The following is a 19,022-nucleotide window of genomic DNA, read 5'->3' on the forward strand; positions in this document are numbered from 1 at the left end:
TCGCCTGTTTAGCAGGCAGCAAAAGGCAGCCTAGGTGAACTGGCTATCCATGACCAAGGGAAGGCAGCTGAGTCCACGGCAGCCTGGGTGCCTCCAGCCAGGGCCGTTGACAGCTTCCAGTCCATCCCTCTAACCTAGGCTCGGCGTCCCGCCAGAGCCTGGAAGTCCCACACCTGTCGCCCCGCCCGAAATCTCCGCTGACCCCGCCCTGCCCACTCGCCACGCCCACCACGTCTGGCCCGCCCAATCACCGTCCATCTCTGGCCCCGCCTCGATCCGGCCCCGCCCCAGTAAGGCCCCGCCCAGTCCCCTAACTGGGCCGCGGGACCCTGCGGGCCCTACGCCGCCTGCGACTCAACCTCGCTCCCCGTACGCCCCGCTGAGGAAGGGCAGGGCGTGGGGTGGGCGGCGGGGCGGTTTCCTCTTCCATCTCACCGCGGGCGGCGCGAGGTTTTCGAGCTCTATGGCGGGAGCTGGAGACGAGCGTGAGCCAGGCCCCGCGGCGGGGGAGCCGCAGCAGCCGCCGACCTCCTCCTGCCAGGTCTTCCCCGAGCGGCCGGCGCAGGGGAAGCCCCAGCCAGGGCGCCACTCCAGCTTCTTCACCCACAACCAGAAGTGCCAGCTCATGCTCCTCCAGACGCTGCAGACAAGTAGGAGCCGAGACCTGGAGGCTGGGGGTCGGCGAGGTGGTGGCTGAGACCCGGTGGGGCAAGGAAAGGGCCTGCGCCTCACCCAGCCAGGAGGGCGCCCATCCCAGGTGCTGGATGGGTGGGGTTCAGGCGCTTCCCCCTAGGGTGTAGGAGCCACGAGGTGATGGGGGGGCCGCGCCTCAGTTTCCCCACTAGAGAGGCCAAGACTTTTCAGTTCTACTCTTTCTCTTGTAGAACGACTAGGAATTGAGGCTGGGACTTTGCCCTTTTCAGTTACATTCACGTATCCCCGCTCCCCCCCCCCACTCTCCAGATCTGGGGCTTGAACTCAGGGCCTGAACACTGTCCTTGAGCTTCTTTTGCTCTATCATTTGAGCCACAGCACCACTTCCAGCCTTTTCTGTTTATGTGGTTCTGAGGAATCGAACCCAGGGCCTCATACATGCTAGGCAACCACTCTACCGCTAAACCACATTACCAGCCCACATTCACGAGTTTCTTACATAAATTGTGTAGGGACCAGGTGAGGAGAGTTTCAGAGAACCCTCATAATTAAAGGGGGGCCTACTGCTAACCAGGAACAGTGTGTATATACACATATACATACATATATACATATACATACATCTATACATATACATATACATACATATATATGTATATATATGCACATATATATACACATGTACATATATATGCATATACATACATATACATACATATATGTATATATATGTACATATATATGTATATATGTGTATTTATGTATATGTATGTATGTGTGTGTGTGTGTGTGTGTGTGTGTGTGTGTATTCTCCAACCTGCCCTTACTGGATTTTTTTTTTTTTGTGGGCCATGGGGCTTGAACTTTGGGCCTGGGCATTGTCCCTGAGCTCTTCAGCTCAAGGCTACCACCCTACCCTTGAGCCAAGCCCCACTTCCTGTTTTTTTAGTGATTAATTTAGTGCCCAGGCTGGCTTTGAATCTCGATCCTCAGATCTCAGCCCCCTAAATAGCTAGGATTACAGGCATGAGCTACTGTGTCTAGTTGTGGCAGCTCCTCCTCCTCCTCCTCCTGCTCTTTCTCCTCCACCTCTTTTTTTTTTTTTTTTTTTTTTTGCCAGTCCTGGGCTTGGGCTCAGGGCTTGAGCACTGTCCTTGGACTTTCTCAAGGCTAGAGCTCTACCACTTGAGCCTCAGCACCACTTCCAGCTTTTTTTTTTTTTTTTTTGCTATGTATGTGGTACCGAGGAATCAAACCCGGGTCTTCGTGCATGCTAGACAAGCACTCTACCACTAGGCCAAACTCCCGGCCCCTTCTTTGTGTTTTTTTTTTGCCAGTCCTGGGGCTTGAACTCAGGGTGGGAGCACTGTCCTTGGTCATTCTCACTCTGCCACTTGAGCCACAGCACTACTTCCGGCTTTTTTCTGTGTATGTAGTACCAAGGACTCAACCCAAGGCATCATGCATGCTAGGCAAGCACCCTTAACACTAGGCCACACTCCTGGCCCTAGAAGGGATTCTTAACCTTCATGGGTGGAGGTGGGAGTGGTCACCTAGTGGCCAAAAATGTGGTGTGTGCATGTACCTAACTGGAATTTTCTGGGGTGAGAATTAATAGCTTCATTATATTTTCAAGAGGCCCAGGAACACAACTACTCACTGACCATTTTCTCTCCAGTCCAAGAGATATTAGATTTTCTTAATTTCCTTCCTTCTTTCCTTCTTCTTCCCTCCCTCCCCTCCTCCCTCCCCTCCTTCCTTCCTTTTTTTTTTTTTTTTTTTTTTGTGGGTCTTGGGGTTTGAACTCAGCCTGGAAACTGTTCCTGAGCTCTTCAGCTCAAGGCTACCACCCTACCCCTGGGCCCTAGGTGTTATCCCTGAGCTCTTCAGCTCAAGGCTACCACCCTACCCTTGAGCCAAGCCCCACTTCCTGTTTTCTAGAGTTTAGTTGGAGATAAGAGTCTCAGGTCCTTTTGTGCCCTGGCTGGCTTTGAACCCTGATCCTCAAATCTGAGCCTCCTGAGTAGCTAGGATTACAGGCGTGAGCCACTGGGCCGGTCCCTTCCTCCTTTCTATTTCTCCTGCTTTACTGCTTGAGTAATGTAACTAAAGTATTCAGGAAAAAAAAGGAAACAAAATAAAGGAATACCTCCTTTAGGGTTGTAAAGAACATATCTGAGGAAAAGTAAAGTGCCAGCCTACCAGGAACTGAATAAGGGTAGCAGCTCTTAGAATAGAAGAGCCAAATGGTGGAGGACCCCTAAGAGCACTGAACATGGCATACCCTGGGCATCAGTAGCCTCCTTCTTGAATAATGCATTTCATATGATGCCTGGTTCCTGGTATGTACTTGATTAATAATAATTATTGTTAGTAGTCACTCTGTTAGCACTCTTAACGAGCAGCCTGGTATAGTTACCCTATTCTTAACTACTTTTCTTTCGTCATATTTTTAGACCCATTTCCTTCCTTCCTTCCTTCCTTCCTTCCTTCCTAACTTCCTAACTTCCTTCCTTCCTTTGTTGTATCCTGGGCATTTATATTCTGACAAGGTGCCCTAGATGGAAAATTGGTATTTGGGTTCATGTACTTTGCTGGAATTTGAGACTCTTCATGTCTCTTGGAAGTAGATGAGTCCACAGGATCATCCAGGCTTCCCCACTCCAGGTAGGAAGCTGTTGTTCAGTCACCAGGTATCTCTAGACCTCTCCTGGGGCAGGTTACCTGTTCTTAGAAGTGGTTACAGTCTACTTGTCTATTGTTTTGACAGCTTTAATTTTTGGAAAAGTATCTTCTCCTAAGCTGAAATCTGCCCTATGTAATTTCTGCTCTTTGGCCTTGTTTGGCCCTTTGAAGCAATATTGATCAATCTTTTCTTACATGGCAGATACCCTTTCAATTCTTGAAGCTCCTGTAGTCTAAGTAAAATCTTCTAATTTCCAAATTTCCAAGATTTTTCTTGCTTCTTACTGAGATAGTTGTACACAGTTCTATCCCCCCCCCCCCCATGGAAGAGCGTCAGTTGTCAGGTGTCATTCTGAGTGTGGTACTTGAGAATGGGACATGGTGTTACTAGTGTGGTATAATCACATACATACAACAGTGTAGCTACTGCTTTCTTCAAATGTGGGTGTCATACTATTGTTTGTTTATGTGAGTCAAAGACTCCCCAGTCTTCTGGTTTATGCTGTCATAGCAAGTGTTTGATCATTTCACTAAAAATGATACTAAGATGTTTTATGGTGCTTTTTTTCCCATTTGGTTGTATGACTTGAATGTGAGGTCTGAGCACTGTCCCCGAGCTCTTTTGCTGAAGGCTGGCATTCTACCACTTTGAGCCACAGTGCTGTTTCTGGTTAACTGGAGCTGAGAGTCTCATGGGGACTTTTCTGCTCAGGTTGGCTTCAAAACATGATCCTCAGATCTGAGTCTCCTGAGAAGGTAGGATTATAGGCACAAGCCACTGGCACCTGGTCTATTTTGGTATTTGTATACATGTTTTATTTCATTCAAGATTTGTTTTGATATTTATTTAAGCTTCTCTTTGATGTTCATTTTTACATTTTCATTATGCTTGTCAGTTATTCTTTTGCTGATATACTGTTATTTAGATAATTTAATCAGTGCCACTTTTTCCAAGAGCATACTTAATTGAATCAATCTTTTTTAGATCCGTATGTCAAACTTCTACTTGATGCTATGAAGCATTCAGGTTGGTAAGTAAATCTTTTAAAAATGCTACCATAAATTTTAACTCCTACAAACAAAGAACTGAAAAACCAGAGCTACTTGAGATTTCTCATTTTAGATCATGAAGGCTTTTCCATAGACTGTGACTGGTAGTGTTCATGGCAGGAGGGCATTGTCTTCTACTAGCTTCTGACAGTCTGTGGCTGTTCCATTCACTTTGGCATTTAGTAGGCAGTGTTCAGATTCTAAGTAATCACTAAACCTGAAGTTTCTATGGCACAAACATAGGCATTGTTCTTTATGAAGGAGAAATCTCAGCTTGATGTGTAGTAGGGGCCCTCTAGATATTAACTAAGAAGTCATGAAAGGAAGTGACTTCTGAGACCCACTCTGTAACATTTGGTCCAAGGACAGGAACTCCATTTTATTCCCTCCCTCCCTCCCTCCCTCCTTCCCTCCCTCCCTCCCTTCCTTCCTTCCTTCCTTTCTTCTTGTCTGTGATGGGGCTTGAAGTCAGGTTCTAGGTCTTGTCTCTGAGCTCTGTTTGCCCAAGCTAGCACTCTGCCACTTTGAGGAAAATGCTACTTCTAGTTTTCTGGTGGTTAATTTGAGATAAGAGTCTGGCTTCAAACTGTGACTTTCAGATTTCAGCCTCTTTATAGGATTCCAGGCATGAGCTATAGGTGGCTGCCTTTTTTTTTTTTTTTTTTTTTTTTGGTCCTGGGGCTTGAATTTAGCTGCGTCGGAGCTTCCTTTGCTCAAGGTTAGCACTCTACCACTTGAATCACAGCTCTACCTCCAGCTTTTTCTAAGTAATTTATTGGAAATAAGAGTCTCACAGATTTTCTTGCCCAGGCTGGCTTTGAACCATGAACCTCAGATCTCAGCCTCAAAGTAGCTAGGATTTACAGGCGAGAGTCACTGGCCCCCAGCGTCCATCACATTTCTAATACACTATTTCTAATACAGTTGACCAAATGCTTTATAGAGTCAAAGAATTTGAACTAGGCTAGATTTCACAAGGACAATCTCTGTATTTTATAGGTAGGAAAATGGAGTCCTAAAGGTATTAGCTTGCTTTCCCAAGGCTCCATCTATATGAGTGATGGGGATTTCCTATATGGGGAAGGGTGTCTGATTGCTGGGCACAGGGCTTTTTCCCACTCTTGAACATTGTCTCTTTAATCTGTTCTTGCCTTCTAGTGCTGTTAACAGAGACAGACACTTTTCTTGTGAAGATTGTAGTGGAAATGTCAGTGGAGGTTTTGATGCTTCAGCGTCTCAGGTAGGCCTCTTTGCCAGATTGTTTTTTTCCATTTAAACTTTTTTTTTTTAATTAAGTATTAGCTGGGCGTGGTGAGTCACACGCTGGTTCAAAGCCAGCCTGGGCACTAAAGTCCTTGAGACTCTTATCTCCAATTAACCACTGTAAGACGGAAGTGGAAGTGGTGATGTGGCTTCAGGGGTAGGGCAGTAGCAGAAGAGCTTTGAGCTGAAGAGCTCAGGGACTGTGCCCAGGTCCAGAGTTCAAGCCAACGATCGAAAAAAAAATTATTGTCATTATTTATTCACAGAGGGGTTACTGTTTCATAAGTCTGGTAATGAGTACATTTTTCTTTTGGACATTGTCACTCCTTCACTCTCTCCCAGTTATTGTCACTCCTTCACTCTCTCCCAGTTTTTTTTTTCCCATCCCTACCAACAAGTTGTATAGTTGTTTCTAGTGAGTAGCACTGCTGTGCTTGTTTATGCTTTGTCCCTCCCTTCCCCCTATATTTGCTGAGCACTTTTCCACTTCGGGCATTCTGTTTGGTAGACTTTGTATATATCTCAAAAAAAAAAAATAAGAGACCAGGTACCATTGGGCTCATGCTTGTAATCATAGCTACACAGCAGGCTGAGGTCTGAGGATCATGGCTTAAAGTGAGGCTAGGTAGAAAAGTTGATGGGACTCTTATCTTCTACCACAAATGGAGCCACAAAATGGAGCTGTGGCTCAAGTGGTAAAGTACTAACCTTGAGCAAACAAGCTAAAGAACAGCACTCAGATCCTGAGGTTAAGTTCTAGGATTGGTGCACGAATGTGTGCTAGTACACACACACACACACACACACACACACACACACACACGCGCGCGCGCACACACGCACACATGCACACACGTACACATATACATTGTTCTTGGTAAATTTATCTGCTCTGTCTCCCAGGATTTAGCTGAATGGACACTTTGAACTGTTTTTTTTTTTTTTTTTTTTTTTTTTGCCAGTCCTGGGCTTGAGCTCAGGGCCTGAGCACTGTCCTTGGACTTTCTCAAGGATAGAGCTCTACCACTTGAGCCTCAGCACCACTTCCGGCTTTTTTCTATGTATGTGGTACCGAGGAATCGAACCCAGGTATTTGTGCATGGTAGGCAAGCACTCTACCACTAGGTCAAACTCCTGAACTTTTTTTGGCATGTAAACTTTGCATTTTGAATTTGTTGAACAGGCTCCCTCATTTGAATAATGCCTTTGGTACTTTTTGCTTTTTGCTTTTTTTTGCCAGTCCTGGGGCTTGAACTCAGGGCCTGGGCACTATCCCTGAGCTGGCTGCTGCTTTTTCTTTTTTTCTTCTCTTCTGCTTCTTCTGCTTCTGCTTCTGAACATAGAGGAGGAAATTTTATTAGGTAAAAGCAATAGATTTAAAATGTAACAAAAGTACTTTGTAATTCAAAAAGTCAATTCCTGAGCTTCTTTTGCTCAACGCTAGCACTATACCATTTGAGCCACAGTGCCACTTCTGGCTTTTTCTGTGTATGATGTACTGGGGAATCCAACCCAAGGCTTTATGCATGCTAGGCAAGCACTTTACCACTAAGCCACATTCCTAGCCCATACTTTGTGTGTGTGTGTGTGTGTGTGTGTGTGTGTGTGTATGTGTGCTGGTTGTGGGGCTTGAGCTTTCTTGAGCTTGTCTTTGAGTTTCCTTGCTCAAGGCTATCGCTCTGCCACTTGGACCACAGCTCCATGCTTTGTTTTTTGATATTGGAGATAAGTCTCACAGGCTTTCCTGCCCAGGCTGACTTTGAACCTTAAGCCTCAGATGTCAGCCTTCTGAGTAGCTAGGATTACAGGTATAAGCCACTGGTGCCCGACTACTTTGGTTATTTTTGAGGTAAGGTCTTGTTTTTTGCCCAGGTCAGACTGGAGCATAATTTTCCTGTTTTTGCTTCCCTCTAGTTGAGAAAATAGGTGCTTGCCACCATGAAAGAGTCAACAGTTTTGTTGTGATGGGGTCCTGTCAACTTTTTAGCCCTGACTGGTCTGATATTGTGATCTTCTCATGTAGCTAGAATGTCAGGCACACAGGACTGCTGCATCCAGCTGTTGGTTAAGACAGGATCTTGTGAATTTTTTGCTGAGGCTGGCTTTGAACTTCAATCCTCCTGTCTTTACCTCCCAAGTAACTAGGATTACAGATGTCAGCCACAAATACACTCAGCCATTTTGAATTTTTTTTTTTTTAATTAAAAGACTTTAAGCTGGGCACATAGTGGCTCACGCCTGTAATCCTAGCTACTCAGGAGGCTGAGATCTGGGGATCAAGGCTCAAAGCCAGCAAGGTACAAAAGGACCTGAGACTCTTATCTCCAATTAACCTCAAGAAAAGGGAAGTGGGGCTGGGCTCAAGGGCAGGGCGGTAGCCTTGAACTGAAGAGCTCAAGGACAGTGCCCAAGCCCAGGGGTAGAGTGGTAGCCTTGAGCTGAAGATAAGCTCAGGAACAATGCCCAAGGGGTAGGGCAGTATCCTTGAACTTAAGAGCTCTGGAACAGCTTCCAGGCTGAGTTCAAACCCCATGATCCCCCCCCCCTCCCCAAAAAAAGGATTTTATTAGCACTGATTTTTTTTTTTTTTTTTTTTTTTTGCCATCTTGGGCTTGGGCTCAGGGCCTGAGCACTGTCCTTGGAGTTTCTCAAGGCTAGAGCTCTACCACTTGAGCCTCAGCACCACTTCCAGTTTTTTTCTATGTATGTGGTACTGAGGAATCGAACCCCGGTATTCGTGCATGCTAGGCAAGCACTCTACCACTAGGCCAAACTCCTGGCCCCTAGCACTGATTTTTTACATCATATTTCAACTGCCATGTTTAACCAACAAGTATTCAAGAATGGACTCTTTATATACAATCACTGGCACATAAATTTTAGAACATAATTAAAATTAAGCTGAGACTTTGTATGTATGTCATAGCATTTTGAACTCTTATCTTAATTCTCAGTAGTACTGATCCTGTGTAAATTAAAATTTTTAGTATGAAGTCTTTCATACAGAGTGAAGGAAACACCTTGTGTAACTGCTATCAAGATTTGAGACAGTGGGGGCTGGGAGTATGGCCTAGTGGTAGAGTGCTTGTCTAGCATGTACAAAGACCTGAGTTCGATTCCTTGATACCACATACATAGAAAAAGCCGAAAGTGGTGCTATGGCTCAAGTCTTGAGAAAACTCAAGGATGGTACCCAGGCCCTGAGTTCAAGCCCCAGGACTGCCCCCACATCAAAAAAAAAATTTGAGAAGTAGATCATATCAATAAAAGTTTATGTTCTCCTTTGAATCATGTTTCTCTCTTCCTTAGCTTATTTTTTTTTTTCCTGTGGAAATCATTCCCTGCTTCTGAATTTGAGTTACATGTAATCTTTATGAAAACTCACAATAGATAGTTTTTGTTTTTGTCTTCTTTTTCCTACAGTTTTGGGGGTTGAATTCTGGGCCTGGGCTCTGTCTTCTGAACTTCCCTTTGCTCAAGGCTAGTGCTCTGCCACTTGAGTCACAACGACACTTCTGGCTTTTTCTGAGTAGTTTTTTGACAATAAGAGCCTCAGACTTTCCTGCCTGGGCTGGCTTCAGACGATGATCCTCACATCTCAGCTAGGATTACAGGCATGGACACTACCACCCAGATGGTAGTCTTTTGTAACTATCAGTTCTTTGATTGAACGTTGTAAGATTCTTACATGCTGTTATCTATCTGTACCTCTCTGGTTTATTTAAATTCACCATTGTGTGTAATACAATTCACCCTATCTAATACTGATTATTTTTAACTTGTTTGCAAATAGCACTTCTCTGAATATTCTTGACCTTTTGTCTTGTTGCACATTGACCAGTCTCTCCAAGGTCTCAGTCCTGGAGCAGAATTTCTAGGTCACAGAGCATATGCATACAAGACTCTAGCTGGCAGTGCCAAACACTTCTTCCCATACACACTGTGTGTGTGTGTGTGTGTGTGTGTGTGTGTGTGTGTTTTCTGGATTTATTTTCCTCTTCTCGTCCTTTAAATTCTTAAAAGTCCCTTCATTCTTGGTGTGCTATTCCTTCTTACTCTGTCTTCTGACAAGGATCTCATTAATTTTTCTAGCATACAATCTATTGAACTGCTATATCCTTAAATCCAAGTGCCCACTTAACATCTTTACTTGAATGTAATCAAGACATTTTATACCTGGTATGTCCAAGTACAAATTTTACTATCTCCTGTCTTCACCAAACATGGTCAGTCTTCATACTTCAGTGGATAGTTTCTTTCATCCATCCTGTTACTTAAGCCAGAAATTTATGGATACTTTGAGTCCTTCCCCATCTTCTCTGCTTCACCAAATTTTGTCCTGTTTTTCTCTTGAATTCTTCATTTAGTTCTCATGATTCTAATTTATCCTGTCTCTGGTCTAGCCTATATTAGCCTTCTCTGGCCTTCTCTACATTTAATCTTGGTTGCTTCCTGTTTATTCTTCCAATTATAATTGGAAGGATAAAAACAACAGAAAGCAAAAGCACTTATGTGTCAGGCTTCCTCTGCAGCTTCCCATTGTTGTTAGAATAAAGAGTTCTCTGGAGATTGGGCCCTGTAAACCTTACCAGTCTATCTCATGACATCGGTTCTCGGCCCTGCTTTCCACGTTCCGTTCCTCAGCTCTCTCCCTCGTGCAAAACTCTGTCTGGAATACTGTCTTCTTTTCCTTACGTTTTATTCCCATTCACTTCTTAGATCTCCTTTTTAACATTCCTGCCAGAAAAGCCTTTCTTAGCCCTCTAGGCCAGTCCCAGGACTCTCTCAAACATGGAATTTTCTTCATGAGAACTCTCATTACTTCTGTTTAAACATGTTGGTAAATATTTGACCAATGCCTGTCTCAATTAGTAGATCAGATCTATTATTAGGTCTTAGTTGACTAGATGAATGTTGAATGAGTATATATAGAACATCTGGCACCTCGTCTAATCTCTGACATCTAGTAAGTTTACAGTTAATAGTAGTTGTCACTAGGGTCCCTCATGTCTGTCTGATTTGCATAGTTCTCCTCAGTGTGCCATTAGTTTTTGCTCTTCTTCTTGAAGGTTTTTCTGAGAATTTTTCCGGGCATTTTTTTTTTTCTCATTCTAGTAGAATGAAATTCACTGGTGGCTGGTGATGGTTCATTCCTTGCTGTCTTAGAAGCTTGCTAAGTATTTTACATATATTCTTATTTAGTTTTCTCAATGCTGTGAGATAGGTACTCTGTTTCTTTTTTATGGTTTAAAGTGAGGGGCAGAGAGTTAAAGAATGAGCCTGAATTTGCCATGTTAGCAAAGGCTAGTGCTAGAGTTTGACTGTGTCTCTTTCACTCCATGACCCATACTAGTAACCACAGTGTTGAAGGGTTCAGGACACATTGGTGGGACAGCCAGTGTGGACAGTCTGTATGTGTCCTTCACCTAAGGTGGGGAGAGGGAGAAGCCAGCCACGGACAGTTAGGTACTTGGCAAGTGAGGGTAGAGAAGAATGAGAAGAGGCAGTCCAAGCCAGCGAGCCTGGGATTTGAGAAATGAATGCAGTTTTAGAAATAACAGAACTCCTCTTATTTTGTTGTCTCCTAGATTGTTTTGTGCCAGAATAATATCGGTAATCAGGCCCATATGAACAGAGTGGTCACACATGAACTTATTCATGCATTTGACCACTGTCGCGCTCACGTGCACTGGTTCACCAATGTCAGACATCTGGCCTGCTCTGAGGTGAGTTCCATTTTAGAAGACACTTATTTTTCTTTAGAATACTCTGTATTGGAACATTTTGTTCAAGAATAATTACTTTAAATATATTCCTTTCCTTGCTGTCATAGTTCCACCTCAGTATATTTTTAGAATTATCTTAAAACAGTAGTGTTAAGGACTAATAATAGTGAAGACTGACTTTAATTATAACATTAAGCTATTTTTCCTATGGAACAAGTTATATGGTATTAAGAATATAACTAGTATTCACTTGAGGGCTAAATGCCAAGCACTGTGCTGTTAGTGGGGAATTCAGTCCCTAGGATCTGCGCGTGCACACACACACACACACACACACACACACACACACACAATCTACAACATAGAAAGATATCATCAAGCATGTGGAATTACTTTCAGAAGTATATATGGGTATATGCCATACACACATATACACACAGTATGTAACTATATTTATAGATATATCTGCATCTCAGCCCTATACTTAGTAATCTATTTCCCCTTGAAATTAATAAAGGATGTCATTGCATCTAATTAATTCTCATTATTTGGAGAGTAGACTAAAACCTGAGAGTGTGTGCGTGTGTGTGTGTGTGTGTGTGTGTGTATACTGGTCCTGGGGCTTGAACCCCAGGTCTGGGTGCTATCCTTGATCTTCTTTTGTTCAAGGCTATTGCTTTACTATTTGAGCCATAGCTTCAGTTCCAGTCTTTTTAGTGCTTAATTGGAGGTGAGAGTCTCACAGAGTTTCCTTCCTGGACTGGCTTTGAACAGCAATCCCAGATCTCTGCCTCCTGAGTATATAGGATTACAGTATGTGCTATTGGTGTGAGCTACTGGCAACTGGCCTAAAACCTGAGTTTTTAAATAGGTCTCTCTCTTGAGTGCTAAGAGAATTACTTTCTGTCAGCTAGTTCAAGTGTGTTTTTTTTTTTTTTTTGCCAGTCCTGGGCTTGGGCTCAAGGCCTGAGCACTGTCCCTGGATTTTTCTCAAGGCTAGGGCTCTACCACTTGAGCCACAGCACCACTTCTTGCTTTTTGCTACGTATGTGGTACCGAGGATTCAAACCTGGGTCTTCGTGCATGCTAGGCAAGCACTCTATCACTAGGCCAAACTCCCGGCCTAGTTCAAGTGTTTTAAGTATCTTGAGCTCCTCAGAGGAATGAGGCCATGCTATTGTAGTACATTCTATTGTAGTACATGCTATTGTAGGACATTTTTTTTTTTTTTTTTTTTTTTTTTTTGCCAGTCCTGGGCTTGAGCTCAGGGCTTGAGCACTGTCCTTGGACTTTCTCAAGGCTAGAGCTCTACCATTTGAGCCTCAGCACCACTTCCGGCTTTTTTCTATGTATGTGGTACCGTGGAATCGAACCCGGGTCTTCGTGTATGCTAGGCAAGCACTTTGACCACTAGGCCAAACTCCAGGCCGAAGTAGGACATTCTTATGTGAAGTAATGTACCTTCTGTCTGGTGAATATAATGTAACCCTTCTATTAATTACAATAAAAAATATATGAGAAAAAAAAGAAGTAGGACATTCTATTTACTTGGAAATATAAAAAATGTGGCCAGAGGCTGTGGTGTACTGGTGGGAAGTTCTAATACTTTCTTTTTAATATATGAAAATGTAGTACATTAGAAAGCATGTCATAACTGCAGTCTGCCATGTTCATATTATAACAAGTTTAGAATATCCTCGATTCTTTGTGGTTTGTTTGCATCCTTAACTTTTCCTGGGAAAGTCAAAGTCCTGGAGGAATATCATGCCTCAAGTTTCAGAGAAAGTCCAAGAGAGTTCGGAGATTTATGTTGGGGTTGGGTTGTGTGCTCAAAGGGCCATGGTTGCAGATGGGTTCAATTTTGAACCCCCATGGAAGTGCAGGTTATAGATATTAAGAATGCTTTGGGGGCCTGGAGTTTGGCCTAGTGGTAGAGTGCTTGCCTAGCATGCACGAAGACCCGGGTTTGATTCCTCAGTACCACATGCATAGAAAAAAAGCTGGAAGTGGTGCTGAGGCTCAAGTGGTAGAGCTCTAGCCTTGAGAAACTCCATGGACAGTGCTCAGGCCCTGAGCTCAAGCCCAGGACTGGCAAAAAAAAAAAAAAGAAGAATGCTTTGGTCAACTCCTTTGGTCATTTTTTTCTTTCTTTAAAATTTTTTTTATTTATTTAACTTTATTTTTTGCCAGTTCTGGGCTTGGGCTCAGGGCTTGAGCACTGTCCCTGGGTTTTCTCAAGGCTAGTGCTATACCACTTGAGCCACAGCACCACTTTTGGCTTCCTACTGCTAGGTCAAACTCCTGGCCACTCTTTCTTTCTTCTTCTTTTTTTTAATGTCCGTTGTGGGGCTTGAACTTTGGGCCTGGGCGCTGACCCTGAGCTCTTCAGCTCAAGGCTACAGCCCTACCCCTTGAGCCACAGTGCCACTTCTGGTTTCTAATGGTTAATTGGAGATAAAGAGTCTCATGTTCTTTAGTGCCAGGGCTGGTTTTGAACCGTGATCCTTGTGATCCTTGGATCTCAGTCTCCTGAGAAGCTACGATTATAGGCATGAGCCACTATGCCCGGCTTTGGGCATTTCTTCTTTTTTTGGTCCTGGAGCTTGAACTCTGGGCCTGGGCCACTGCCCCTGAGCTCTTCAGCCCAAGGCTACCACCCTATAACCCTGAGCCTGGGTATTGTCCCTGAGCTCTGCAGCTCAAGGCTACTGTCCTACCCCTTGAACTATAGCACTATTTCCATTTTCTGATGATGAATTTGAGATAAGAGTTTCTTTCTGTGCTGGCTCTGAACCATAATCCTCAGATCTCAGCCTCCTGAGTAGCTAGGATTACAGGTGTGAGCTACCTGCCTGGCTCTTTTGGTCATTTCTGACCAAAAGTAAGCACAAAGATCAGGTTCAATTCCTCAGGACTGGCGAAAAAATGGGGGGGGGGCGGTGGCAGGAGTTTGGCCTAGTGATAGAGTGCTTGCCTAGCATGCACAAAGACCAGGGTTTGATTCCTCGGTACCACATACATGGATTATGGACTTTAACACTGAGTTTCAGTGTCTGACCTTTAGTTCCCAAAGAAATTAGTTCTGTCTATGATAAGGCTATAGGGTAAAGATTAAAAAACTCACTTTGGTATGAGATTGAAGTCCTCTGCCTCCTACTGTGATGTATATGGTATTATTATTATTTTTTTTTTTTTTGCCAGTCCTGGGCTTGAGCTCAGGGCCTGAGCACTGTGCTTGGATTTTCTCAAGGCTAGAGCTCTACCACTTGAGCCTCAGCACCACTTCCGGCTTTTTTCTATGTATGTGGTACCAAGGAATCGAACCCGGGTCTTCATGCATGCTAGGCAAGCATTTTAACCACTAGGCCAAACTCCCAGCCCGTATATGGTATTATTTAACAGTGCTCAGGAATTTGTGTGTGTGTGTGTGTGTGTGTGTGTGTGTGTGTGTGTGTGTGTGTGTGGTATATTCACATAATGGGGCTGAACTCAGGACCTAGGCACTATCCCTGAGCTTTTTGTGCTCAAGGCTAGCGCTGACCCTGAACTCTTTAGCTCACGGCTACAGTCCTACCCCTTGAGCCACAGCACCACTTGTGGTTTTCTGGTGGTTAATTGGAGATAATAGTCTCAAGGACTTTCCTGCCAGGTTGGAGTCTGTGCTTTTTTTTTTTTTGCCAGTCCTGGGCTTGAGCTCAGGGCCTGAGCACTGTCCTTGGACTTTCTCAAGGCTAGAGCTCTACTACTTGAGCCTCAGCACCACTTCCGGCTTTTTTCTATGTATGTGGTACCGAGGAATCGAACCCGGGTCTTCATGCATGCTAGGCAAGCACTTTAACCACTAGGCCAAACTCCCGGCCCGAGTCTGTGCTTTTTAATGGTTTAAAATTTGTTAAAGTAATCTTGTATATACTCTGTTCTCAGAAAAAATGCTAATTTTTTATTGCTTCCCAATTTTTAAGATTTGGCTGATATTATATACCATTGAGCATTTCTTCTCATTTGTTTTTGTGATAGATTCGAGCTGCTAATCTTAGTGGGGACTGTTCACTTGTAAATGAAATTTTCCGGCTCCATTTTGGATTAAAACGACACCATCAGGTAAAAGCTAACATGAAGTCTCAATTGGGTTATAAGTAGAAATAATAACTAAAGGAGTATATTTAGTATTTGAAATTTAAAAGACCCGCATATATGAAAAGAATACAGAGTACAGATTACTTAAGTCAAGGTGTTCTGCTTTACACTAAGGATGAGTTTTATGTGACTAGGTGAGAAGTTTTAGAACTGTTAATCTTGCTTCTGGACACATTTGGATAGTGATAGATGAGGAATAGGAGTGAAAACACTGCATATCTTTTAACAGTCCTGAATTTATATATTAAAACTACCATGATGTTCTAGGCACAGAAAATGTAACTCCTGTCTGAGCTGAGATTGCATTGCAGCCAGCAATGAGGCTGTGGTTAATGTCATCACAAAAGCCTATATGACAGGACAGGAAGGTCTGGGATTGGAACAGACTTGGTTATGATGCATTGGCCTGAGAAGAGAAGAAATTATTGGCCAGGAATGTGGCTTAGTGATAGAGTGCTTGTCTAGCATGCATGAAGCCCTGGGTTCGATTCCTCATTACCACATAAACAGAGAAAGTTGGAAGTGGTGCAGAGGCTCAAGTGGTAGAATGCTAGCCCATGCCCTGAGGTCAAGCCCCAGGACTGATTAAGAGAGAGGGAGGCAGGGAGAGAAGGGAGAAATTGTTAATGTATATTCATTACAGATATTAGCAAGTTTCACTGTGACATATCCATATATATGTATACTGTGTTTTGATTATGTCTTCTATTTTACTATTCTCTTTTTCCCTGGTCCTGGCCTTCTTACCCTTGCTAGTATTCCCTTTATTATTTTTTGGACCATCATTTTAAAACCAAAAAGATAGTTTTTGCATATGAGAGAAAAACATTTGATATCTACCTTATGGACAAGGAGATTTGTTTTCCTTCATGTGATGACCAACCATCTGCCTCCTGCAAACAATGTGATTTCATTCTTCACTGTGGCTGAAAAATACTCCAATGTGAATTCTACCTTTTCTTTATTCATTGGTTAATATGCATTTAGGCTGATTGTGTAGCTTAGCGTGGCTTTTGTGGCTATCTTACACAGATCTACTTTTTGTTTAATAAATTTATGACATCTCAGGAGAAGTGAACCTGTGTTTTCCAGTCCTGGGGCTTCAGGAGATAGATTTGGGCCCCTTTTGTTTTGTCCTAGAGAAACTGCCTCTTTCTGACAGTTGCAGTTGTAATTCCACATGGTTCTTGCTTTCCTTCTTGTTCTTTCATGCCTGCAGTTTGGTTCTAAAAACCTGTGTTTGGTTGTAACTAAGTGGACAAGGGCTAGTGAATATTTAGTTTAAGCAAGCTGACAAAGCTTAAGGAAAACGAACAAGTCAGAGGAATTGGTGACAGTGAGCGAGTATTTGATTTTTTTTTTTTTTTTTGCTAGTTCTGGGGCTTAAACTTGGCCTGAGCACTGTCCTTGGGCTTTCTTAAGACTAGAGCTCTACTACTTGAGCCTCAGCACCACTTCAGGCTTTTTCTGTGTATGTGATACTGAGGAATTGAACCTGGGTCTTTGTGCATGCTAGACAAGCACTCTACCACTAGGCCAAACTACCAGCCCAATTTTTTTTTTTTTAATTTATCTTGAGAAGAGGTCTTTCCCAGGCTGTTCTTGAACTCTTACTCTCAAGCCTCAGGATTCCAGTGCTTGTGTTACAGGTGTATATCGCCATGCCTGCCTTTCATACCTGGGTTTATTTTTTAGGGAAAGATCAAATGCCATTTTTTTTGAATCTTAGTTTGGAGCTGGGGAGAAAGAAATTTATAAAAAGTACTCGAAGACTTAAAGTGAGAGGGTAGTACAGTTCTTGAAATATTTAAGCTAAGAATATTGAGAAATTCATCTATTATCATGTAACATTAGGCCACTTAGGAATAGACATTAGGACTGTAACTCTAATACCCATGGGAAGAACAGTGATGGAATATATTTTTCTTTTCTATTTTGATTTGTTTTAAAATAAAGGTACTTCCCAAGTTTGGGTGTATATGCCTGTAATTTTGAGGAAGTTACCTAGCAGTAACTGAGAAGTAGGAGGAGAGTTCCAGAATAAAGTACATATTAAATTCAATTGAATTTTTTTAAGCAAGGGTAATCAGGACATGGTTTAGATATTGTAATTTTGGGAGTTGTTGTTTGGCAGAACCTGTCAGGGAAGCAATGGGAAAATGGTGGTCCTATGCCTACATAATTTTAAATTGACCTAAATATGTTTTATTGTTTGACGATTACATTTATTAATTTTTTCTCTTTTTTGGAATGATAACAATTAGTAAAAAAAAAATACGAAAGAGGGGCTGGGAGTTTGGCCTAGTGGTAGAGTGCTTGCCTACAATGCACGAACACCTAGGTTCGATTCCTCGGTACCACATACATAGAAAAAAATGCAGAAGTGGTGCTGAGGCTCAAGTGGTAGAGCTCTAGCCTTGAGAAAACCCAAGGACAGTGCTCAGGCTCTGAGTCTAAGCCCAGGACTGGCAAAATAAAAATAAAAAAAAAAAGAAAGAAGTTTAATTTGAATTTTGATTCTGGCATTCTATAAAATGATTATTTTGTGTTTATATTTTCATGTAGAACTAAAGCCACTTGTTTTCCTTTTCCTTAGACTTGTGTGCGAGACAGAGCCATTCTTTCTATCCTGGCAGTCAGGAATATCAGCAGAGAAATAGCTGAAAAAGCTGTTGATGAAGTCTTTGAGTCTTGTTTCAATGACCATGAACCATTTGGAAGGATTCCACATAGCAAGATATATGCAAAATATGCTCACAGAGACTTCCAGAACCGTGATCGGTATTACTCAAATATATGAAGGCAAAGATGATGCATGTTTTAGCGCTTTAGTGATCATGAAGAAAAGACGGCTGTCAAGGAAACAGACATATAAAATGTAAACCATCAACTGAATCTAGTAAAACACAGGATGCTGCTTTTAGCATACAACCAGAGGAAGTAACTGGCAAGAAATGAAACTGCTTTGAACTGCAATGCATGGCTTATGTCTTTGTAGCTAATCAGTTGGTAAATGAGACAAATAAACTACATTTTTGTATTTTTCTGCAGTATAATTGTGCTTTTAGACTTTTTTTTAAACTATTGTGCTGTAAGCTACACACTGGTGGCTCAAGCATGTAATCCTAGCTATTCAGGAGGCTGAGTTCTGAGAATGGAGGTTCAAAGCCAGCCTGGGATGGACAGTCTGAGGCGCTACTACTAATAAACCACCAAAAAAAGCTGCAAATGCAGCTCAAGTGGTAGAGTTCTAGCTTTGAATGAAAAAGCTCAGGGATAGCACCCAGGCCCTGAGTTCAAGTGGTAGGACCCCCCCACCCCCCAAATATGTATTATTGTCCTTTTTAGAAAGAATTACATGAGATGATCTTCAAATTTGGTTTGGAAGCTCCTGTACAGCATACTTTTGCTCTTGTGCTATGTTGATAGTTGCTTCACATTTGTATTTTCATCAAGTGTAAGGAAAAATAAATGGATTTCATGGTAAGATATTGATGAGCTGTCATG

The 19,022-nt window shown here is 42.8% G+C and overlaps 1 protein-coding gene across 4 annotated transcripts; it reads left to right on the forward strand.

Annotated features, from left to right (window-relative positions):
- The first annotated feature begins 344 nt into the window (after positions 1-344).
- On the forward strand, positions 345-18,699 carry Atp23 (ATP23 metallopeptidase and ATP synthase assembly factor homolog). 4 transcript variants are annotated; one of them, XM_090356877.1, is made up of 6 exons: positions 345-650; positions 4,325-4,370; positions 5,548-5,629; positions 11,241-11,378; positions 15,396-15,479; positions 18,112-18,699. In XM_090356877.1, exons 1-6 carry the CDS (start codon positions 464-466, stop codon positions 18,313-18,315), a joined length of 741 nt encoding a protein of 246 aa, XP_090213003.1. In that variant the 5' UTR covers positions 345-463; the 3' UTR covers positions 18,316-18,699. The 4 variants fall into 4 exon arrangements, with proteins under 4 accessions (XP_090213003.1, XP_090213027.1, XP_090213012.1 ...); XM_090356901.1 differs by lacking the exon at positions 4,325-4,370 and having other exon boundaries at positions 503-650; positions 18,112-18,693; XM_090356886.1 differs by lacking the exons at positions 4,325-4,370; positions 5,548-5,629 and having other exon boundaries at positions 568-650; positions 18,112-18,694.
- Positions 18,700-19,022: the final 323 nt, after the last annotated feature.

Source organism: Megascapheus bottae, chromosome 2, assembly GCF_031878675.1.
Source record: "Megascapheus bottae isolate mThoBot1 chromosome 2, mThoBot2.hap1, whole genome shotgun sequence".
Taxonomy (NCBI): domain Eukaryota; kingdom Metazoa; phylum Chordata; class Mammalia; order Rodentia; family Geomyidae; genus Megascapheus; species Megascapheus bottae.

Excerpts from the sequence above, each read along its gene's own strand:
- Atp23 (XM_090356877.1), top strand. The coding sequence starts at position 464 with ATGGCGGGAGCTGGAGACGAGCGTGAGCCAGGCCCCGCGGCGGGGGAG. Across the intron at positions 651-4,324 it reads CCTCCAGACGCTGCAGACAA|ATCCGTATGTCAAACTTCTA; the intron begins GTAGGAGCCGAG and ends AATCTTTTTTAG. Across the intron at positions 11,379-15,395 it reads GACATCTGGCCTGCTCTGAG|ATTCGAGCTGCTAATCTTAG; the intron begins GTGAGTTCCATT and ends TTTTTGTGATAG.